The sequence below is a fragment of the Cajanus cajan genome, chromosome 3 (assembly GCF_000230855.2).
Source record: "Cajanus cajan strain Asha chromosome 3, NIPB_CcT2T_4, whole genome shotgun sequence".
NCBI lineage: Eukaryota > Viridiplantae > Streptophyta > Magnoliopsida > Fabales > Fabaceae > Cajanus > Cajanus cajan.
The window spans coordinates 3,923,962-3,948,010 of record NC_138519.1 but is presented as its reverse complement, the minus strand read 5'-3'; the positions used below and the strand labels follow the sequence as shown (position 1 = coordinate 3,948,010).

Here is a 24,049-nt window from a genome sequence, read left to right as displayed (position 1 = left end):
TGACAACCTATGCATCAAGGGTCAATATTTTCAATAGAAAATATTCAGAAAAATCAGTATATCAATATTACTATATTTAACTGCAGATTAAATATTATTAATTTTTTACTTTGTGTTGTTAATACTTCCAGTTTTTTTTTAAAACATTTTAATATTGCTTCTTCTCAAATTTATATAAAACATTTACTACGTCATTATCATTATATGCCATGAAACCATACTCATACCTTGAATGATTATACAAATAAGTTAATTCTGTTTCTTTTTTATTTTCCTAAATGTTAATAACCATATTAATAAATTACTCCCTGTGGGACTTTACCTTTAAATATGATGCATTTTAGTTTTTAATTACAATTTCATGCAAAAAATGACAATTGACATGGTCAATTTCTTAAAAAAATATATACAAAATAATTTAAAGACATCATTTTTATTCTGTCTAACGAAGTAGAAATTCATATTTCTGCAGAAAAATTAATAGAGAAATCATGTATAACTGCGTGATCAAAATTAATTTGTACCATATCTTTATGATGAAATGACTTGGTTTTATAACATTCAAATCAAGGAATAACACCAATATTTATATAACCTTATGATAGTAGATAAACAGTGGAAATGAGATGCCATGTTATACACGCTTTTCAAAAGCCAAAGAATATGAAACATACAACAGGGACATCATCCTCAGGAGAAATTTGAGAAAGGATGATTAATCAAAATTTCGGTGCAGATATATTTCTGTACAATGATAGAACATCTACTCTGCTGCTATACAATTTTTAACTGTCGTAACTTATCCGAGCTTTTCTGTTTGTTTCTACCTTCCTCTTTGTATATATGGGGGGGTCATCTTCATGTCGCCAGTTTCCCTTCAGAGACTTGAGTATCATCTGATGAATCTGGGGATTGAGATTTGGGTTTGCTCGTAATTCTATTATATCCATATCCAAAAGAATTTCCATTTGATTCGGATAGCTGAATAAACAAACAAACAAACCAAAAGTAACAATTCCATTCAGACATCAATCATATACAAAACACAACGTGTCCATTATGTAATTTCCAACTATCAGAGTTTATAGATAGCCGCTGTGCACATTTGATTAAAGGAAATACGTACTTCAGTGAGCTCAGACAGATGGCGAGATCTGAATTCATTTATAGTTGCTGCAATCTCCGATGTAGGAAGTTTAGCCTGAAGAGAGAAAGGCTTATTTAACTAAGATCGTCCGTAGCATCGACTAAAGACTTCGTTAACTAGAAAAATGATATGAACCTTTTGTATGTTCTCATTCTGATAAGACCTAAATGAAACATTTGCTTATTTTATTTTCAATTTCTTCCCCACATACCTACTAAAAAAACATCTAATATCTACAATGAGATGTACGACCAATTTTACCATGCCATAAAGAGCAAAAATATACTCATACTATTTCTAAGAAAATATAACCATAAAATAAGTAAATGATGGATATGAATACGATAAAGAGAAAATAAACAGAAGCTCAGACAATGCGACATAAAGATTCAACCAAAACAAAATACGAACATAATATTTTAATTTTGCCTCAACGAACGGAAAATAAACAGAAGTACAGATAATGTGACATAAGGATCCAACCACAACAATATACGAACATGATCTTTTACCTCAATGCCCGGTGTTTGTCATTATCAGATAACAGTATTAATAAAATACTAGGACATAGAAAGTTCGTACTTTTGAGTTTTGATGAATTTATCTTCTCAAATAACAACATAATAGTTACCTGAGCAAGCACGGCAGCTGCTAGTTGTAGACTTGGTTCCAAGGTCTCTGGGACAACCTGCAAATATAAGTGGCAGAGAGATAAATAGACAAGAAAGACAAGATCATCGATGAGTATTCCAATGACAGCCAATTTGGCTAAATATACAATAGTTCAGAAAAATATTTCCAAAATTTTCCACAAGGCAATCATAACTAATAATGTAAGAGGTATAGAATATTACAGCGGTAGCTCCAGCCTTTTCTAAATTCAATCCATGATCAACATCGTGAGCACGAACAAAAGTCTTCACGTTTGGGAAGTGCTTGCTCAGAGCCCAAACTGTTCTATAATTTGCACCCGGGGAATCTAGGGTTACTGCAGCAGCACTTGCCCTTTCGGCCCCAACCTTATGTAGGACCTTATCATGCAGTACAAAGCATGTCAGGTAATGAACATGCATTCAAACTCAAGTACTGAAGTCATATGCACTACCTCTCGACTACCAGCATCTCCAAAGTACACAGGGAGATCCAGGGAACGCCCAACTGTGACTCTATCACTGCAGACATTGGCAAATTATGAAGATAGATTAAGTTATAATCTGCTTTCCTGTCCAAAATTGTACATATGATATCGCACATCTTTGGAGAATACTATACAATAGAATCTTGATTAACATCCAAAGATTATCCCATCCTTGTCACTTAGCACCCGCATTATTTAACAAGAAACCAACCAATTTGGGGATTTATCTCTATTCAAAGTATTGAGAAATACACAGAATCCAACAATTCAGAAAGACAGCAAAATCAAATGATTTTTCAGTTAACCCTTTAATGCCAAAAGAAAGTCAGAAACTGATGAACAAGCAAATAGCACATTCATCTAGATACCTCATGAATAAAGAAAGAGACACAATATGATACTAGTCCTTTCTTTTTTTCCCTTGGCAGGGCAGAGTTTAGAATATCATTTAACAATTCTATCCAGTAATGTTTTTTTTTTCAACATAAATAAGATCCATTAATCTTAAAAATCATTTCATAGTTACAAAATTATTTATCCAAAAGGTAATATACAATAACAAGAAAAACTATTTTCAGTTACTATTGACTATTGAGTTACCTTCTCACGTCTAATGCAACAAAAGGGATAAGTTGCTCAGAAAGAAGTTGTGCAATGATCTGGAAAAAACAAAATGCTAACTGTCATATTTAAATAACAAAATGATAAATGATTAAAACTAATTAATTAAACCAAAAAAGAAAGAACTCACCTGCCCAACTCGCCCAAATCCACAAATAATAATATGATTTTGCAGATCATCTGTCTGTAAAAGATGTTCTCCAAAAAGAAGTCAACACCTAATTTTACATGTCAAATCTAAAAAACACAAATGCTGAAACAATATGATCTAACTGCCTCCAAACACGGTTTCAGCTTATCATGACTCTGCCCCCTCTCTTTTAACAGAAGGTATAATTGTCAAGCTGTCCTACATAGTAAACACATTTATAGTTTCTCTGCCTAAGATATTCTGTCCAAAACACTATGAGTATCATTACAAAGATAAACACAAGACAGTGAGTGTTTGCGTGACTGTAATAGTGTAATTGACTGACCTTGTGCAAAGTTAACTGCCTTAGTTTGCTTTTTAATTATTCATTTATATTACCTCCACTTTCTCTAATAATAAATGTCATAAATTTAATGCTTTTTCTTATTGCTACCGTTTGATGCTCAATGGGATTCACATGGGCAATGACAGCCACATAAATTTTATGACTTTATTCTGGGTACAAATGGTAACTTGGAGAAAGAAAAATCTTAAGTCGGTTGTAAGCAAACATTTCTCTATTTTCTTTTTACTACTGTAGACACTACCCAGCTGTACTGTCACTCCTGGTCAAGACTTGCTTTCGTGAAACACAACATATAATCCATTGAGTTGTAAATAAAAAAGATGGTATTCAGTCCACCAGAGTGTTTTAGCAATAAATTTCACAGCCTTTTGCAGTTAAAAGTCCCTGTCAATCACTCATGCAGGTGATCTTACCTCACTTTCTACAGGTAATAAACTTCTAACATCATGCAGCTCAAAACGGGAAGCAAGAAGCTGTCCTCCTGCAGCTAGCCATGGAGTGAGGGCCATTGAAATTCCCACAACGAGAAACAGTAAAGAGGACATCTGGGAAGACATTATGCCCTGCATATAATATCAAATAGCAAATATTAGTTTTTATAGCAGATTAAATTTCAATGAGGAAAAAAATTTTGAGCAACTATCAGTAAATTTATCTCTGTTTTGCATTTTTCAACTTCCATCTTTTAAAGATAAAAAATTATCAAGAAAAAATGCAGAAATGACAATAGTAAGCATAAAATAAACTATTTTGAAACAACGAAACAACTTTTAATAAAATAATTATACAAAAATTCATAGAAATAAGAACCATGAAAGTAGAGCTCAACAATATGTTATGATACTCACTCAAGCCAAATAAACACAGAAAAATAGCAAAATTTGGCTACTGTTTTATTGGGTATCTAATAATAGATCAACTTCCTGAGTATAAATCGAAGGAGGAATAGTAATCAATTACAATATGAAATCAAAATTGAACCAAGACTAATTAGAATAGAAGGGAGAAGGAACTCCTAGAGGAAGAGATTGAATAATTACATTTTACACACTTCCTTTTTCCTTTTTCTCTTATACACATCATACTCACTCATAATCTCTCCACCTACAGTTAGTTATCCTCATTTTGTTGCTCCTCCTGACTTCCTCAATTTCAGTATATGTAACTATTGTTGTTGGCTCATTGCTTTCGTTTGGAATATTCACATTGGGCCTCCTTAAATTTCTCTCCCCTTTTAGAACAAGGTTGCTTTAAAAGGGAATGGAAATGAAATGTAAGGAGGCCCGATGAGAATATTCAAAACAAAAGCAATGAGTCTGCAGAATTAGTTACAGATACTGAAATTAAGTTAGAAAGAGCAACAAAATGAGGATAAGTAACTCTAGGTGTAGAGATTAAGTGTGAGGATGAAGTGTATAAGAGGAAAAGGAAAAAAGGAAGTCTGTGAAATGTGATCCCTCTCTCTCTTTCTCTGGATGTCCCTTTCTTTGCTGTCTTCTATTCAAATTAGTCTCAGTTCAATTCTGACTTCATATTGTAATTGGTTACTGTTCCTCCTATGATCCATACTATGGGTGTTGGTCCATTGTTAGATACTCAATAAAACAGTAACCGAATACTACTATTTTCCTGTTTGTTTTGCTTGAGTAAGTATCAACATTTGGTGTTTTCATTGTGGATGATGGAACATGGATGAAGAAAACGGAAACCCAACTCTCCAGGCTCACTGATAATGGCAACCCAAAACACATTTTGCAGACACAACCTTGAGTTTGGAACGTATTGAAATTTACTGGAAAGCAGAATTCCATTCTACCATCTTTGTCCTCTCATAGTGGACCGAACTTGCACAACAAGAATGGTAAGATTCCCTTTCAAATGCACAACAAAAACCTCAAGTTCTCGCAGTTTGATGGCACCCATGCCTTATAATGGATCTTTAAGGCAGAACAATTCTTTGACTACTATGCCACCCTAGACCATGACTGATTGATGATTGCAGCATTTCATTTGGATCAAGATGCTATTTCTTGGTTTTAGATGATGTAATGTACTCACCTGTTTCATTCTTGGCAAGCCCTAACTCACCATTGGGACTAAGTTTGCCCATCTGTGTTTGACTCTCCTCGTGCGACCCTATTCAAATTGGTGATCGGTTTGGGACTACTACTTGGTATTTACATCTTTGGCCACTCATGCAGAAGGTTTATCAGCAGAGGCATTAATTGATTGTTTTATTAGATCAGTAGACTTCATCAAGATCTACGCAGGGAGGTAATATCAATCGCCTCTATCTTTAATTGAAGTTGTTTCTATTGCTTGATTGTTTGACGTTTGAGGACAAATATACTCAAGTTACGAAATCTCCAAATTCCTTTCCTCGCAATAAATTCCACCCTACCACTTCTCAATCTCAAAATCGCACCACCACTACTCCTTCTACCACGTCTCTTAGCACCATTAAAACCCAGCTACCATCACTTCTTCCCACCCCACCCATCAAACCTTTTCCATTATAGCCAAAAAAAACAAATATTAAACAAATTAGCCCTGCTGAGATGCAACTTTGTCAAGAAAAAGGACTTTGTTATTACTGTGATGACAAATTTTCTTTTCAACATAAATGTCCCAAAAAACATTACTACAACTACAATGGCTAGCCTTTGTGGTGTGGTTCTCCCAAGGTTCATATCACATGACTGAGCAATAATAGCAAATCTTTGGAGCATGCAATATGTACTCAAGCCCTCTTAAACCATAAAACAATTCAAAAATTTCAAGTTACTAGGAACAACGTAGTCAATAACACATGATTGTGGCACTATCGTATTGTTGTGGTGCATCTTGGGAATATAACTTGGCAACTGACTAGTTTAAGAGACATGAATGATAAGAAGGTTGTTACTTGTATTTTTGTGGCAAAACCACCATTGGTTGTATTACTTGAGTAAAGAGACATCAAATGGGAATGAGGGTAGATGTTGATAGTTGTATCAAGACTCCATTTGAAGTGGCAGCATTACTAAGAGAAGCTTGTGCGAAGAAGACTGAGAAGGAGGCATACTTCACTGTGCCTCAAGAAAGTGAGGAGGAGGAGGAAGAGGTGGAAGAAATGATGAGTATTGAAAAGGAAAAAGACCTGCAACTTCATGTGCAGCATCATGTGACCTTGTTGTCACTGCCAAGAAAGGCAAAAGCATAGGCCCATGGATGTCTAGGCAATGCAAGAACACATGATATTGCAAACCCTTATTGAGTCATATAACATCAAAACAACAGCCAGAGATAACCTAATTTTATTAACAATAGCCAAACATCTCACTTTTATACATCGGCTTACTCGAGATTTAAATTGCTAAAGGGTTGGGTGGATTGTATTTTTTACTTAAATCTTTATTTCGACATTTGTTTACAAAAGAGTCTGACGAGTCTTTTAATTTTGACATTTGTGATTTGTCAAGTTTCTAAGCATCATTGTGCATCCTTTTTGCCTAGTAATAATAAAAGTTTTTCTCCTTTTGATCTTGTCCATTCTAATGTATAGGGACCTGTTGTTGAATCTGTTTCTGAGGCCAAATAGTTTGTAACTTTCATCATTGATTGTACCCGTCTGACATCAACCTACCTTATGAAGCACAAATCCGAGGTTTGCCAAATATTTGTCAATTTTTTCTGTCTTGTCAAAAATCAGATTGGTAAGTCTATCAAAATAATTCAGTCAAACAATGAAACTGAATATTTTAACCTTGAATTTTCTAAGTTTGTTACAAAGCAAGATATTATCCATGAATTAACTGTGTTAATACTCCCCAACAAAATGGGATCACAGAAAGAAAGAATCGTCACCTACTTGAGGTTGTCAGAGCTCTACTCTTTCAAATGTTTGTTCTTAATGTCTACTGGGGAGAAGTTGTCCTAACTATTACTTATCTCATTAACCGATTATCTACTCATGTCTTATAGGGTATTAGTCTAGTTGAATAGATGTCATTTTTCTCTTCTCCCTTACTATTAAGTCTCCCATGTCGAGTGTTTGGGTGTGTTGCATTTGTTCATTCTCATAGTCCTCATCGTGGCAAGTTAGACCTAAGAGTTGTCAAATGTGTCTTTATTGGTTATCCTTCTAATAAAAAGGGGTATAAGTGTTATCATCATCAGAGTTGTCGTTTTTTTGTTTCAAAGTATGTCACATTTCATGAAATTGTATCCTTCTTTGTCAGCCCTCAACTTTAGGGGAGAGTACTCTAGAAGTTGAGTTTGTCTTTGGATCATTACCTCTTCCTTCCTTGCAAGATGTGCAAGATATTAATCTTGAAGAAGAACAAGAAGATCACAATAAGGAAATAGGGAAACAAAATAATAAAGAAATAGAGAAGCAAATATCTAAAGATATTTAGAGATATTCTAGATCTTTTAAGTATATATCATATTTACAACACATTATAAATCCACTTATCAGTTTATTTTTCCAAGAAAGTCGATCATAATCACAAACCTCCAAAATAAGTTGAAAACATCAAGATGCATATTGTTAGAAACAAACACAAGCAGGATGATGTATTTTAAATAAATGTAATCTTAAAAAATCTAGAGAACTCTAGCAAAGTAAAACAGTTTAAAAGGACAAAAACCTGATTAACAGCTTCACCAAAAGCCACAAATGCAAATTCTCCCCCAGGAGCAAGAAGAAGACCCACTCTAATGGCAGAAATGAGAGAAATACCAAACATTCTGCCAATTAAAGAAACCAACAAAGTCTTGCCGCATATCAAGAGTCCCAGAGCCCCTGTAATGACTGGAAAGTTTGAAACAAGAAGTTTTGGATCAATTGACATTCCTACCTGAAAAGTCACAAAAATTACATTCCATCAACTACACAGATTGAAGCTGGCTTGCTCAGAAAGTCAAATCTCAAGGCAGCCATTCATTGCTGTTGAAGATTAACATAAGAATTATTCCAACATAAGCAATTGAACAGCAGCTTAACAAACTATAAAATAGATATACTTGCATGAATAAATATACAACACAACTAATTAACTTTCAAATTTGAATATTATGCACAAACCGTCATAAAGAAGAGACCCAGTAGAAGGCCACGATATGGAGCAATATCGGATTCAACCTGTAAGGAAAACTCAGTTTCTGCCAGTAGTAAACCAGCCAAAAAAGCCCCTAATGCCATGGAAAGTCCAGCCTATTTTAAGTAAAGATAAATTATATTAAATAAAGGTAACAAAGTTAGCACACCAAAAATAAAGGCATCACTTCAACGTAAACAAGACTAACTTGAAGAAAACTGCCAAACCTTGGTGTGATTCAAACCCAAACGAAGGAAAAAGAAGGGAAAGGAAAAACATTGGTACAAACACCTACCCTGGCTGTTAGAAGGCTAGTCCCAAGAATAACAAAGAGTGTATTAGCAGAAAATATTTCTGCATTTTGATTCTCTGCAATCTGCTTATATATGGGTCGAAGCAGCTGTAGAAAGAAAAGTGAGAAAAATTACACGGCAAAAGTTATAGTGCATTTAAGAAATGTCATTACATGCCTTCCTAGTTCCTAATGAACCCAAAAATATAGAGCTTATCCTTTGGGGAAAAAAACAAAAAGCTTTTATATGACATGTAGGGTTTTGATACACATATTACACATTATAAGAGTATATTACTCTATTGTATCTTTGCGGTCTGCAAGAAAGATGGCTTTTCCTTGTAATTGTTTCTTGCATACAGATGTGTTAGGTAGTAGCTTGTTGTGCAAGCTAACTTATTACTTAGTTAGTTGATAGCTTGCATATATATCATCTTGTCAACTGATTCATTCAGTCAATTCATTTTACTAAATAAAATTCAGAGATATTATTTCTTCTTTCTCTCATTCAATACATATGCTAAATGCCTGATCCATTTAATCCCACTAAACCTAGAAACTCAAGACCTCAATGTTTAACCACTACCATGCAAACTCATCTCAACCAATATAAGCAACTGATTTTATGCATTCCATTGATGATAAGTAGTACTAGTTGATAACTTCCATCCACAATGATAAGTAGATTATCTGAATGTTCACAACACCATATTGCAGATCAAAGAGATCATTGTAAAATATACAATCTGTGGAACATGGTGGCTGGTGACAGTGGTGAGTAATTTGTACCAAAACTCTACCCCCTTGTCAACCTTTAATTGTCAGCATATCTACCCTGAAGTACAACAGAATTGATGGCCTATTGTTATGCTCCATAAAAACTTGTATGATGAATTTACAAAATACTCTTATCAAGATTATTAAAAAACAAATTAGATAAACTGACAAGAAAATGTAAATATTTCCTTCAATCAGAAAAAACTAGACATCAGCTATTCAGATTTGGAATACATTTTAATCACTAGAAATAATACATCCACACCTCAGTTCTGAATACAACTTACCAACCGTCCACCTGCAATTATGGCAGTGATGGCAACCACTGCCTTAACAGCAGCCAGACCAAGAGCTTCAGCAATGGCTTGAAAACCAACCTGAACACAGAGATTGTTATTTCAATGGATGACAACATAGGCAGCAACAGCAGCATAGAATTGGTAACAATGATGATGGTGATGATAGAAGTAAGGTGAAATCATTGGCTTCCAATAAAGCATTTAACACAAACCACCTTTAATTAGAAAGAGTGAACTGTGTTTTGGTCCTTTTAATGCATATGATATATCATTAAAAAAACTAAATTATCCAATTAAGTAGTTATCTAAACAATAAAGAACTCCCACATTGAGTGAGGGGGGAGGGCAATGAATAAGTCAGAACACCCTTGTCATAAACTGTATCGTGCTACACATGAGTTCATACAACTTTAAGTAGCCATGTTCTAAACCTCACCACCATAATATTTTCAATTATCTGATATACATGTTTTAGGATAAAGAATGCTGGAAAATGTTACCCCTCCTTTGGAAGAATTAGGCGAAATAAGAGGTATGAGTATTAGCAAGACAACAACAGCCAAATCCTGAAAAGCAACAAAGACACAATAGTCAGTTTTGGTCAAAATATTGCAATACAAAAGAAGATTAAGAGATAAAAATAAACAATCAATGTCATAAACAACAGATTGACATAAAAATCACAAGATAGAGACATGGACACTAGTTGAGAATCTATACAAATATACTAAATAAGTGCCAAATATATAAATGTGCATGGCCAACTACCCTGATAAAAAGTAAAAACAGAGGACATGTTTGCTGAAAACCGTGTCTCAAAAGCACACAATGGAGCTTGCATTATATATGCCAGAGGGATTTGCTGGAAAGCTTGGACGGAAAAAGAAAAAATGGATTAATGGACTCTGGAGACACTGGGAAATTTCGGTTTCTCAGATTGCAGCCTCTGATACCATGATCAAAGGTAAAAACAGAGGCCATGTTTGCTGATTATTGTGTACACAGAGGAGCATGCATTGTATAAAACTTTTTACAATGAATACTATTAATTATAGGAGATTTTGTTCCTATAAATCAGATGTGATTTTGCCTATATAATTGCTATCTAATTAAATACAGAATATTTAAAACTGATTTTCAACATATGCCAATCAATAACAATAGATTTTACTTTCAGAATTCATCCTCCTTAACTAGAACAATGCTTGTTAACTAGGACATCCTCCTTAACTAAGATGAAGTTTAGGCAACTACATACTACAAGTATCATATTATTAAATATTTTATTTTACAAGAAAAATCCTGCAGTTTCTAGATAAATGGGTAAGCTAAAAATTAACCTGAAAAAGCAAAACAGAAAATGTAGCCCTTCCATGCCGTGACGTGCTCTCACCTCTCTCCTGTAACACCTGCAAAACAAATTCACTTGAATTATTGCCACATGACAGACTCAGCAGACCTGAAAAATAGAAGTTTCAAATAGAAAGAACACAGTCTTTAAAATTTTCAAAGCAGGACATCAGTTACAGCTATAGCCGTTAATCTTATTAAGTAATGACAACCATAAAGACATCTTTAACACATGCAGGCTACAAAGAAAATCCCATTAATATTAATACTTTCAAAAAGATAGATATCATCTTATTTCAATGTGAACATATAGCACAGTGTAAAAATTAAAAGCAAATGGAGCTAAAGTTATTTACCTGCAGAACAACAGCAGTTGAAGATAATGCCAGGCCATTCCCAATGACAATAGCAGCAGGGCCAGCTTGACCACAAATATAATGAGCCACCAAGCCGACAACTACAGCAGTCACCAAAACCTAAAATTTTACATATAAACTAAGAATTGTTGGCTTGTGCATTACTAGCATATAAATAGAATAGCCTTAGGTGAAACAATAACAAGAATGGAAGATGGAGTTTTCCAATCACCTGAGTAGAGCCTAATCCAAAGACGTATTTCTTCATTGAGCTAAGCCTTTCAACAGAGAGCTATAAAAATACAGTTCAGAGCTTCAGATTATTTTTTTACTATGGAGATGGTCAAAGCAAGGCAGAACAAGATCTTATAGGAAGCTCCACCTCCAGGCCAATGTTGAATAACAGGAAAACAACTCCAAACTCAGCTATTGCTTTTGTCCCATGAACATGACGAATGATGGAGAGACCATAAGGCCCAATTAAGATACCAGCAGCCAAGTAGCCAAGAACAGGACTGCCTAAACATTGTTGCAGGTAGATGGCTTATCAGAATCAATTTGATCAAGTTACGACTTAAAATATTCTGTATCCCAAAACATAATTCAAATAATGACTAGGACGCCTATGACGAGAGCAACAAATTTTTTTATTCAGTTCAAGTAACCAAATTTGCTCCAAACTAACAAATGGCATTTATTATCATAATCAACCTAACAAACAGTAACATAGGAAAAGAAATGTGAACTTAAAAAGATGACAATATAATCTATATACCAAAGTTTCATGCAAGCAATCTATAGAGTTTGGCACCTAATAAAATTCAAGCTGAAATATAACATTAACAAACAACTTTATTATTCTTGGATGGGCTATGTCAATCCAACATTAATAAAACATGGAAACCTAATTACCTCCAGGAATCTTTTGAAATAACGGTACAAATACAACACTTGCAAGTAGTAACCAGAGCATGTCAAAGAGGGAGGCTTCCTCCTCATCCACCTAGGATAAATAACATGCAGAGTCAGATAAAACTTAAGAAATTGAGCATGAGAACAAGGAACACAAACCTCTTGATCAGGTAATGATGCAATAATTTTCTTAAGTCTCCAGGGAAGCTCCTGAAGCTGTCTAACCAGAGGCTTTGTAGTTGAAGAAACTTCTTCAACAGTGGTTGCAATGACTTCTGGCTGCTGAAGCAGCTGAGCATTCCTCTCTGTTTTATTGGCATAGAACACAACCCTGAAATAAAATTCCACCACTTCTTGAAAAACAGTGTCAAACCTTCATATTGATCTTTGCATCTTATTGGCATAACATGGAAAGGTATCAACTTCCAAGGTAGGAATTTTATTTAATTTCACAATCAATTATTAAACAAGCCAGTGAATATTTTAGCCTTGATATGTTTCTATCATGTCACACAAAAAGAAGAAAACTATCCTCCTAATATTTCATATGTTAAACTCGTACCATAAATATTGTGTGCAGCAATATGATGTATATACCTCAAGATTGTTTCTAATATAGTTGAAATGAAAATAACAGCAAGAAAAGGCGCAGGATAAAGGAAGATTATACAAACCCTGCTCCAATTAACAATAACCCAAAAACCAGCTTGGGTAGTTGCTTCTGTACAGACTCCACAATACCATGAAAAAGTGATTCTGGTGTGTAATCGGTCTCATCAGTAGTAAAAGAAAAGAATGATGCTGGAAAAAATCGGGAAGATTTCTTCTGTAATGCCTTAGGAGCAAACGGTGAGTTATCTCTAGTAAAATCCTTTTGTGTTTCCAGCTTTTTTGTTTGAACTACATTCTTCGACTTTTCTATTTCAATTTCAGCTTCTTTAGAAGAGTCTAAGCTTAACTGTCCATTCTCATGATCACTCAGATAATCAGACTGTGCCAAGTCTTCCAAACTTTGGCTGGTGTTATCAGATAGTGTTTCTGATGATTGCTTGGCAAGCAACAGCTCATCATCAGTTGAGAAGTCAATCTCTCTTTTATCAGCATCATCACCAGAAAAACCTTGAACCACCTTCTCCTCAGAAATAGCCACAACATCTTGTACTTGTAGAGTGTCTATGGCATCAGCATTAACATTTGGGGCAGATCTGTCTGCTTTCAGTAATGCAATCTCGGCATCATTCATGCGTTGTGCAGCCTCAAGTTCAGCGGCAACAGCTTGCTCTGCTAAAAGCATTATTTTTGTGACATCTTCTTCTGCTTTTGCTACTTTCTTCTGTGCCTGTTCTGCAAGTTCATGCAATTTGTTCACTTCATTCTGCAACTCCTCCTTTCTACATTGCAAGCATCTCAGGTCATTCTCACAATTTGCTAAATTTGTCTGGCATTCCCTGATATCTTCCTGAGCAACCAAAAGTTCTTTCTCCTCTTGCATTATATCTTTATCACCATTACTCTTGTTAGAACCTTGTGGGGAATCGTAAACCCCTTTTGTAACCTCCAAAGAGTCTATGGCTACTTGAAGCCTTGCCTCAGCAAGGGAAAGAGCCATTGTTGCTTTCTGAACAGCTTCTTTGGCAACAAATTCTTGACCCACAATATCTTGGATGACATCAAGGGTAGAAGTAACATTGTTCCAAGCACCTGCTGCTTCATCCTGCAAAAAAATCGCAGTCTCCGATATCTTTTTAACCTTTTCCTCAAACACAATGCTGTTAACTCGAGCAGCTTCTAATTCTTTCATGGCCTTTTGCAACAGTTCTTTCAATTCATCCACATTTTGTACCTCTACTTCTACTTCACCCCCAACTTCTTTCCTCCCTTCTTCTCCTCCTCCCAAAGGTACACTCGATTCAGCACCGGAAATGGACCTCAAATCAGAGTCCTCACCCACACCTTCCACCCTATCAACATTCCGACCATTGCCATTGACATATGCTAAAGAATCATCACCCTGACAATTTGACCAAACCTCCCTATTTCCCCTAAAATGTTTATTATTCTTCCAAGACAAACTCCTCTTCCCATTTGAAACACTCAACTCACCTACGCAGTCTACTCTTGGACTTCTCCTACTAAAACGAGCCTTTGAAATAGTCCTCGAGTTGCCGAGAAAAGAACAACCAAAACCTCTCCCTCCAAATACAATGCAAGAATCCAAACCATCCAACACCACATTTGACTTTGACAAACTGAAAGCTATATCCATGTTATCCTCCAAAACCAAACACTCTCACAGTTCAATACATTCTACAAACAATTCCTCGAAAAACCTGAAACGAAACAGAAGAGTCCAAAACCGAATTAGAAACCTCAACACTACAGTCAGCAACACAACAGACTCAAAATCACGTTGAAACACAACTCAATCGTGATTTTGCCAAATATTTTATATCATTAGTGAATGATAATGAGTTCGGAGCACACAAACTATAATCAAACATGCACGAAGCAGCATTTTCGCATTCAATTCAACAGAAAAATATCTTTTAAAAAAAAAAACAAGTGTTTCGGGTATTGCGGAATTGAATGGTTGGTGAAATTACCGAAATGAGGAGAAGTGAATGTGGTAATGGAATTTCCGAATTCGTGTGTTGGAGAGAGGGAAATGAATGAGTTGTGCTGCGTGTGGGTGTTGTTAAAACGGTCAGCGAAGTGACGAAGCAGATATATAGGAGGGAGAGGATATTATTCACAAGCTTTGTCTCACTCGCGGCTAACGCGCGTGGGCCTCACAGTCACAGTCACAGTCTCACCTTCATTCACAAAACGATAATAAATAAATAAATAAAACATGTTTTCCTTATTATACGAGTATTTAACGCATGCTTAACAAAACTTTGAGATATTTAGTTAATCTAAAACTTCACAAAAAAAAAAAAATTAGTTAAGCTAAAATAATTTCATATGCACTTTTCTTATATTTGTTTAAAGGCTATAGAAAAGGATTTTGGGACAATTCTTTTATTTCTATGACAGGGTGAGAAAGCCATACTTTTGTAAGAATATAGAAAACCATTTTCTAATATACTTTAACTTTCATTTTACTTGTTATTTCTTCTTAGAGCAAATGATATTATTTTTTTATTGAGAAAGAAGGTTATTATTCTATCATTTCATATTATATTAAAATATATAATTTAATTTAGTTAACTTAATGTTACAAAAAAAAAATACACTTATTTCATATGAGAAATATAAATATTAGGTTATCCTTTCTACAAATATTAAAATATAGGATAAATTACATTTTTAATTTTTAGATATATTAGTATTGCATCATTATTCTCATATTATATTAAAATATGATAAAATAATATTTTATTAGAAGAAACCTGTTTATTTAGATATTTCTTAAAATACTTTATTAATAAAATCAATTAAATAATCTCATAAATTTATATATTACCTTAATTTAATATATATATATATTATACCATATAATAAAAATATTATTTTATTTAAATATTTATTAAATATTATATTAACTACATTAAATAAATACTACCTTAATACATGTGTTTGACTTTATTTTACTAATATATATATTTTAATAATGAAAATATTTATTTTGAATATATAATTAATTTTATAAAAGTTGTAAAATAATAATTAAATGTGCAAATGAAGAGATAAATTATTAAAGTGTAACACTTGTATTAAAGGAGAAAAGTGTTTATTATAGTCTTAGAAGAGAGGACAATATATTATTTACTTCCTATATTCTTTATTATAAGAAGAAAAAAAAATAAGCAGATTTCAATTATTTTTATCATGTTCTTCCTAAAATATATCTCATTTAATGTATCATTTTTCAGTTACACTACATTTTTTTTTTTACATTTATAATAAGAATAAATTACAAAAAAAATATTATAAAATTAGTAAAATTTAATATAGCTAAATAGTTTTTTAATGTATAAAATTGATTTTTTCTTATAATAGAAAGCAGAGGGAGTACATCTTTAAAAGATGTTAAGAGACGTTTAATACGTGGAATATTTTTACTTTTCTTAGAATCTTAAATTGAGAAATTTGATTTCTCATTGATATTTATTTTAAAAACAAAAATTGTTTTACTTTTTTTAGAATCTGAAATTGAGAATTTTGATTTCTCATTAGTATCTATTTTAAAAACAAAAAAAATTCAAGAATATAATTTCACTAAAATCATTTTATCCCACTCTCTCATTTTGTTTTATCCTTCTTAATTATTATGTAATATTTTTCTCTATTTATTTATTTTATTTAAAATAGTATAATTTCATAAATGTAATAAGATTTGAGTAAATAAATTCATGTAATGAGTTTATTTTAATAAATAATTTAAAAAAGAAGAAGTATTTATATACTTAAGAATATGATATTGTAACCAAACATGAAAATCTTTAATTCTTACAAATCTTATATGAATATTCCTAGTAATTTTATGAGTAATCAAACATATTTTAATTATGTCTAAAAGTCATGATTCACAAGTTTTGTAATTTCTAAAAATCATGAGTCTTGGGGTATGAAAAATCTTATCTCATACTAAATGTCCCCTTAGTGTAAGATATTTTGGTAATAAATTTTTTTGTAATAAAAGTTAACAAAATTCTAATGAAAAATTAAAAAAAAATAGATAAAATATTATATATTGAAATATGTCAAGAAAGAAAATTGTAATTTTCACATAAGAGATAGGACAATATAATATTTGCATCTCTCATGTGAAGAAAGTGTAATTTACACTATTTTTTATTTATATTATTTTGAAATTTAAAAATGAGGTTTGTTAATTACATTGACTTATTTTTTAATTGGAGAAGGGTAATAAGTTATAACTATTTTTTTTTTTAAAGTATCATGTATGACTTGTTAGTTTATTCTAAATTAAAAACAAGTTAGCGTTAGTCAACATGCATCTTTAAAAATTATTTTCAAGAATATTAAAATATAAGTAAACACTCTTGAAAATATACCCAAGAAAAATACTTTCAATTATAATATTATTCTCATGAACACAATATGATATTTTGAAACAAACATCAGAATGGACATAGTTAATCATTTTGGTATACTCTAAACTAGGAAGCTTCTCACCTGAATTCAACGGCCACCGGCAGCGCGTGAAGTGTGGTTAGTTAATCATTTTGGTATTGATTCCATGCTAATTTCGGAATATATATAGCTATAATGATGAATGGACACTGAAACTGCTTACAAAATATCCAAACTATATTTTGTTTCTAATGGAGTCTCTTTTGTCTGATACACAGGTATATTCTCCACTTCGTTCTAATGTTCGAAAAAATATTTTTTTATTTTATATAACAATACTCACACTAAATTTATTTACAACAATGTATGAAAAGATTTGTGTTTTATTTAAACTATTATTTTAGTTCCTGTATTGCATAATGATAATATGAATATTTATTTTATATAATTAAAATTTATAATAAATATATATTTGTAAATATATAAATTATATCATAATAAAAATTTATGATCAATAAATATTTTTAATATACAAATTATACTTTGGATTTTTAATAAATAATTTGAATTATAAGGCTATTTTTAAATTTGAAGGGATAGATATTTAAGAAAATCAATTATATAAGTAAAGACAAAACAGAGAGTAATTTGAGGTGATTGTGAGATATAGTTGTTTAATTGTTTGCCAGTTGAGGAAATTATGTGTGAATTCAAGATAAAGAAATATTATTAAAAGTTGTTTAATTGAGAGATGGAATTAAAGTCTTTCTTATTTAATTGATAATTCTTATTAAAGTTTTATGTCTTCAAATCAAATATTATCACTGTTCACTACTATGATTGCAGGATAGGATAAAAATTCCAACAACAAAGACACAAAAGAACACATGGCTCAAATGTTTTGCTAGAAACATTTCAATACATCAACAGACAAACCTCTCAAGTTACAATGAAACTCAAAAATATCTTGTGACAAATAGTGTCTTGAGAGTGCTACATAAACCAATGACCTTGCTCTGAAAGAGGGGGGAGGAATTAATTAACTGAAACAAATACATGTTTCATTCAAGAGGTTTCTTCTTCTTGTGTTTGGTCCTCAGATTCTTCTGGTGCATGTGATGGCTCCTCAATAAATAGTGGCTCAGGAGGTGTGGAGGAACCAGTCCTCTTGTGTGCAGCAGCTTGGAGCACATGGCTGTAGTTCCCTTTCTCCATGAAAAGTTGTGCAAAGTGGACCCTGCAGTAGAGGACACCATCTAGAGCAGCATAGTTTGAATGTGTGAGAGGGCACCCTGCATGTTCACACCTAAAACAAGTCTTGTGGAAGCATTCTCCTTCCAGTGTCATCTGTTTCATAAACCATATTAATGCGTGGTTAGTTAGATTTGTATTTTGTTAAGTCTAAATCCTAGTCCATGTGATTTCAAATCAGTGTACAAATTTAATTACAAAAATGTTACATTATATTCTGTTTCAAAAGCTTGTATCAAAAGGATGAAAATAGAGAACAATAATAGCATTTTTTGGGAAAACAAACTTGTTTTCACTGTTTTCTGACACATGGGGAAGATTGGAGATTACAAACCTTTTCCAATGGATAGACTGTTTTTGAGCAGACTGAACATTTGTCCAGGGTGCCACTGAACATGGAAGATACCTTGCTTGGTGCTCTATTCTGTTAATATCATGATAACTTGTATATTAGAAAGAGCAAATAACAACAATAATAATAATATAAAGTCTCACGGGAAGATATCTCAAGGCAGCAAGAAACTGGAAAATTATTAGACAATTTAGGACCACCAGATGCCAAGGGTCCCAATCAATCTTTGCATGATATGTATTTAAGCTTTTTAGTTATGAGAAAAAATTAATGACACTTGATAATACATCATGTAAAGAATAGTTAAAGATCGTGTCAAGATTATCTAATAATTTTTCGATAGATCTTAGATGTTTGTAGAGTATAATTGATAAAGTATAGGTCAAGGTAGGATAGTGAACATACCAGGTCGCTTTGCCTCTCAGTAGACTTTGCTGCAACATTTAGAGTCAAGAAAACAACATAACTCATTAGTGTATTTAAAAGAAAAAAGACATGTTCTGATTTTCCTACCTACTTTGTGAGATTGGATGAGAATATGAAAATAGAACAAAAATATTTGCCAAAAGAATGTCTTTGTCTTACCAAAGTTCTTGTTGAAATTGCCAGATTCCTTGAAAAGCTGTTCAAAATGAGTCTTGCAATAGAGAACTCCATCCATTGAGGAGTATGTGCACATCTGACCAATATTAAGTAATATATTATGGCACCCCAAGTTTTGGATCAATGTTTAAAGGACATTTAATATTCCCTATGTTTTCTATTATAAACAACAAAAAACACACATTTTTTTCTTAAATATAAATAAATTTTAATTATTTTTATCTCATTTAATAATATTTTCTCTAAAATACTAATTCTTTAATGACATTTTAATTACACTATTCTTTTTGACATTTATAATAAGAACAATATAGAAAAATATTATGAACTTAATAAAATTTAATGCAGCCAACTAATTTTTTTTATATGTGTAAAATCAATTTTTTTTAACTTATAATAGAAAACAGAAGGAGTAGTGTCATATCAAGATACTTTAATGTGTTTGTGGATTAACTGATTTTGTATCTAGAATAAAAATCTTTGAGATGATTTTTCAAAAAGAAATCTAAAAATTAATCTTTCTCAAACATGCAATAACAACATAGAAAGGAGAAGAAGCAAGAAAATGAATGGTATTGAAGATCTATACCGTGAGATGTCCCTTGCAGTGGCTACATTTGAAGCAGTTTTTGTGGTAAGGAATACCTTCAAGAGTTAACAAGTCAACCACATAAACAGTCTTGTCACATGCATTGCATTTGTCAAGAGTTCCTGTAAATGACATGCTTGATTCTCCCCTTCCTTTATTTGCTTGTGTTTTTTTTTCTTTTTTCCCTTTAGGGATGTCTGAGGAACCAAGAGAAGTTCAACAAGAATATGTGCTCCTCAGACAAAAGGGAATACTGAACAAAGTCTTGGATTTGTCTTCGAAAAAGTGACTTATATCAACATATGCTACCAATGGTAAGTGGTTGACAAGAGTTTGGAGACCAAAAATCATGTGAAGCAAAAATGGAAAGTTTTGTTGTGATTTGTGGATATGATCCAATTTGATGGAGTGAAACCAGGTTGGTGTGGTTTGACCATTTCATTGAGTGGAAATTGTGTGGTACAACAAAATTAGCTATTTCCAACTTTTTTCATTTACTATTTTGGCATGATTAAGACGCAACTGCTTAGATTTTTGGAACTGTAACATGGCATAGTCCAAATTAACCATATTGAATTTGATAAATTAAGATACTGTATTTTTAACATGTTTTAGTTAGGATAATTCTAAAAAGAGGAAACCTTCCTAGTTTTTATCCTTCTTTCTTGAATCTAGAAACAAGGAAACAGTTTCTCCTCCGTGGATCTGTATCCCCATATTTAAAAGGTTATTTTATTTGTTTACTAAAAAATCGAATAATTGTAGAGTCTTTGAATTAATCATAGAACTATGTGTAGACACCTACACTGTTTGGGTAGTAAAATTGTATAAATCATATAATTGTATATCCAAAGATATAAATTCTTAGAAGTGAATTCATTTTATAATTTCTTAAATAATAAAAATAAAATAGCGAATGCTAATCATCCTATCTTAACCACATCATCAAAGTAAGAGTGCTTTCTCCAAGTATAGTTTGTGTTAATCTCATTCGTGATGGTACTATTTGGTACACACCTTATTATTTTTTCTCAAATTTTCTCTGGCTTTCTCAAATTTCTACTACGACAAAAAATATGTGGAGAACGTCTTCTCCATTGTTCTATGATTCTATCTTCTTAAATAAATTGTATTTTAAAATTCAGTATTATCACTTCTTTATCAATAATTATACTTAACTAAAAGGCATCTAAACCGAAAGACTCTAATAGATGAAACACTAAAGTGAGTAAGAATTGAATAGGATGCAAGGATGGAAAGAGACGGTAAGATGAATGACGTGGTTTACAATTACACCCAAAAATGCCTGTGCTAACGTGACTTGACAGGAGAGAACGTTCAATTGTTTATATTAATGTACACAACTTTCATTTCAAATTTTATATATTATAAATAGATACACACTTAATTGCACTTAAAGAAATTGTATAATGAATTTGCATAGTTTCTTTTTGCAGACTTTTTTTTAATATATTGTTTTTTTAATTATTTAAATCACTTGGCCCATTTTTATTTATCAAAATAACTAGTTTTTAAGCTCAGGCGAAAAATCGGTTACTGAGTAACCAATTTCTCAAAAAGATTTTTAAAACAAATTTCAAAATTTCTTTGAGAAATCGGTTATTCACTTGGGATTTTTTTTTTTTTTTTTTGTTTTTTGTTTTTCAGATTTTTAAAAAAGAATTGTTTTTTATTTTATTTTTTGATTTTCAGATTTTTAAAAAAATTATAATTAAATTAAAATTTTAAATTTATGTATCATATTTTAAATTTATGTTAAAAATAAAGATAATGTTAAAACTTATTTATTTAATTAAAAAGAAATTTATTTTAAAAAAAATAGGGATAATTTAATTTAAAATTCCCAACTTTAAATAAGAAGAAAATAACAACAACAAAATAGGAGATCGAATAAATAAGAACAACAACACAATTACAATCCACCAAATTATAATCCAACTTTAATGATGTTCGGAGGTTGTCGGTTCCTTGTTGGGTTTCGACGACCAATGCGTGGTTGTTATGGTTCAACTTGCTCCTCATCATGTTCTATATGAACAGTTTCGGTGGCTGGATTCGACGAAGCACTTCCACCGATCTTAGAGTGATAAGAAGAAAATGAAGGAAAATTCATGCTTTGCATATAATCATGTGCACTTTGTGACGTGTGTACGTCGATGCCAAAAAGATTGTTCATGAAGTCTCCTGTTGGAGTTGTTGTTAATGGTGGGGTGTACATGAATTGTTCATTTGACCTATGGAGGTGTTGTTTCCACAACATAGTTGAAGATGAAGAAGACATTTTTGAAAAACAATAGCAACGAAATTGAAGAGTGCAATAGTTGAAGAGAATTGATCTTTTGTTGTGTATTTAGGGTTGGATTGTATGTAGTGTATATATAGTGCAAAAAATTTGAATTAGTTTGTTTCAATGCGTCAAGAATCCAAAGACTTTGTGCAAAGTGTTATTGTCTTGGCCCTAGAGCATCAGAATCCAATGAATTTGTGTAGAGAGTCATCAATTGCTTTGTCCTAGAGTGTAAGAAATTTAATGTTTTATGCAAAGTGTCATTGCCTTGGTCCCTGAGCGTCAGGAATCCAATGACTTTGTACAGTGTCATCAATTGCTTTGTTCCAGAGTGTTAGAAAATTAATGCTTTACGCAGAGTGTCATTGTCTTGGTCCCAAAGCGTCAGGAATCCAATGAATTTATGCAATGTTATCAATTATTTTTTCCTAGAGCGTCAGAAATTTAATGTTTTACGTAGAGTGTTATTGCCTTGGTCCTAGAGCGTCAAGAATCCAATGACTTTGTACAATGTTATCAATTTCTTTGTCCCAGAGCATCAAAAAATTAATGTTTTACGCAGAGTGTCATTACCTTGATCCCAGAGCGTTAGGAATTCAATTACTTTGTGTAGTGTCATCAATTGGTTTGTCCCAAAGCGTCAAAAAATTAATGCTTTACACAGAGTGTCATTGCCTTGGTCTTAGAGCGTTAGGAATCTAATTACTTTGCATTTGTCCACGTTAGCTTGCAAGCATGTTGCTTTAGTTCTATATAATGTTCTGTAACAAAGGCTAAAATGCATCAAATTGAAACATCCAATCAATGGAGTCGTTAACTGTTCCGACCACTGTTTATTATGATGGACAAATTATCTCCACTGAGCATGGAGATACATTTGTTAGCAACGTGGTTAGAACCCTACTAGTAAGCAACGGGATGACTTATCAGCAACTTAAGCATGTTATTAATGATAACCTTAATCTTCCTCATTATAAAGTTGTCATAAATATCTACTACTGATACCCAATTTCATGTATTGGTGGTGTATATAAATATACAGTGTGTCGTCTTAGGGATGTGAAGATGTGGAGTGTATACTTTTATTGTTCATAGAACTGCACGACCTAACAAGTCTCGAGTTGTATGTTACGATGACATATATTGGATTATTGCATGGGATGGAAGCGATTGAAAGATACATTAACCAAGCAATGAAGTTAGATAACTAATGTTATATGATTTAAGGTTTATGTTATTCATCTATTATGTTTGAAGTTTGTTTAAATTATTTTTTTTAAGTTATTTTCATTTTAATGATGTAACCGTTATAATTATTGTACTAAATATATAATATCATTAATATTTAATAAAATAATATTATCATTTATTTAATAATAAATTTAATTATCTATAATTATTAATACAAAATCAATATATTTATTATTATATTACAT

The 24,049-nt window shown here is 32.2% G+C and overlaps 2 protein-coding genes across 4 annotated transcripts; both read right to left on the bottom strand.

Annotated features, from left to right (window-relative positions):
- Positions 1-566: 566 nt before the first annotated feature.
- Positions 567-15,203, bottom strand: LOC109813377 (K(+) efflux antiporter 2, chloroplastic). Of its 3 annotated transcripts, XM_020377555.3 has the most exons (21): positions 15,074-15,202; positions 13,145-14,800; positions 12,630-12,801; positions 12,471-12,561; positions 11,941-12,077; positions 11,791-11,850; positions 11,559-11,678; positions 11,193-11,261; positions 10,353-10,418; positions 9,841-9,930; positions 8,780-8,884; positions 8,472-8,600; positions 8,035-8,244; positions 3,817-3,966; positions 3,037-3,090; positions 2,886-2,944; positions 2,253-2,319; positions 2,002-2,178; positions 1,779-1,835; positions 1,127-1,201; positions 567-981 (listed from the first exon to the last, which is right to left on the bottom strand). In XM_020377555.3, exons 2-21 carry the CDS (start codon positions 14,734-14,736, stop codon positions 859-861), a joined length of 3,603 nt encoding a protein of 1,200 aa, XP_020233144.1. In that variant the 5' UTR covers positions 14,737-14,800; positions 15,074-15,202; the 3' UTR covers positions 567-858. The 3 variants fall into 3 exon arrangements, with proteins under 3 accessions (XP_020233144.1, XP_082926341.1, XP_082926342.1); XM_083070215.1 differs by lacking the exons at positions 567-981; positions 1,127-1,201; positions 1,779-1,835; ... (1 more) ...; positions 2,253-2,319; positions 2,886-2,944 and having other exon boundaries at positions 3,090-3,255; positions 15,074-15,203; XM_083070216.1 differs by lacking the exons at positions 567-981; positions 1,127-1,201; positions 1,779-1,835; ... (1 more) ...; positions 2,253-2,319; positions 2,886-2,944 and having other exon boundaries at positions 3,090-3,250; positions 15,074-15,203.
- A 3,179-nt stretch (positions 15,204-18,382) lies between these two features.
- On the bottom strand, positions 18,383-20,589 carry PLIM2B (GATA type zinc finger transcription factor family protein). The gene is made up of 5 exons (XM_020377586.3): positions 20,306-20,589; positions 19,699-19,792; positions 19,519-19,547; positions 19,096-19,185; positions 18,383-18,857 (listed from the first exon to the last, which is right to left on the bottom strand). The coding sequence occupies exons 1-5, from the start codon at positions 20,438-20,440 to the stop codon at positions 18,576-18,578; spliced, it is 630 nt and encodes a 209-aa protein (XP_020233175.1). The 5' UTR covers positions 20,441-20,589; the 3' UTR covers positions 18,383-18,575.
- Between the last annotated feature and the right edge of the window lie 3,460 nt (positions 20,590-24,049).

What these genes read in the sequence shown, in the direction of transcription:
- LOC109813377 (XM_020377555.3), bottom strand. Translation starts at nt 14,736, where the DNA reads ATGGATATAGCTTTCAGTTTGTCAAAGTCAAATGTGGTGTTGGATGGT. An exon ending in CTAATTCTTCCAAAGGAGGG is followed by an intron (nt 9,931 to 10,352) that starts GTAACATTTTCC and finishes CTCTGTGTTCAG; the next exon opens with GTTGGTTTTCAAGCCATTGC. An exon ending in ATCTGTCTGAGCTCACTGAA is followed by an intron (nt 982 to 1,126) that starts GTACGTATTTCC and finishes TTGTTTATTCAG; the next exon opens with CTATCCGAATCAAATGGAAA.
- PLIM2B (XM_020377586.3), bottom strand. Translation starts at nt 20,440, where the DNA reads ATGTCATTTACAGGAACTCTTGACAAATGCAATGCATGTGACAAGACT. An exon ending in ACTGCAAGGGACATCTCACG is followed by an intron (nt 19,793 to 20,305) that starts GTATAGATCTTC and finishes AATATTGGTCAG; the next exon opens with ATGTGCACATACTCCTCAAT. An exon ending in CTGAGAGGCAAAGCGACCTG is followed by an intron (nt 19,186 to 19,518) that starts GTATGTTCACTA and finishes TGATATTAACAG; the next exon opens with AATAGAGCACCAAGCAAGGT.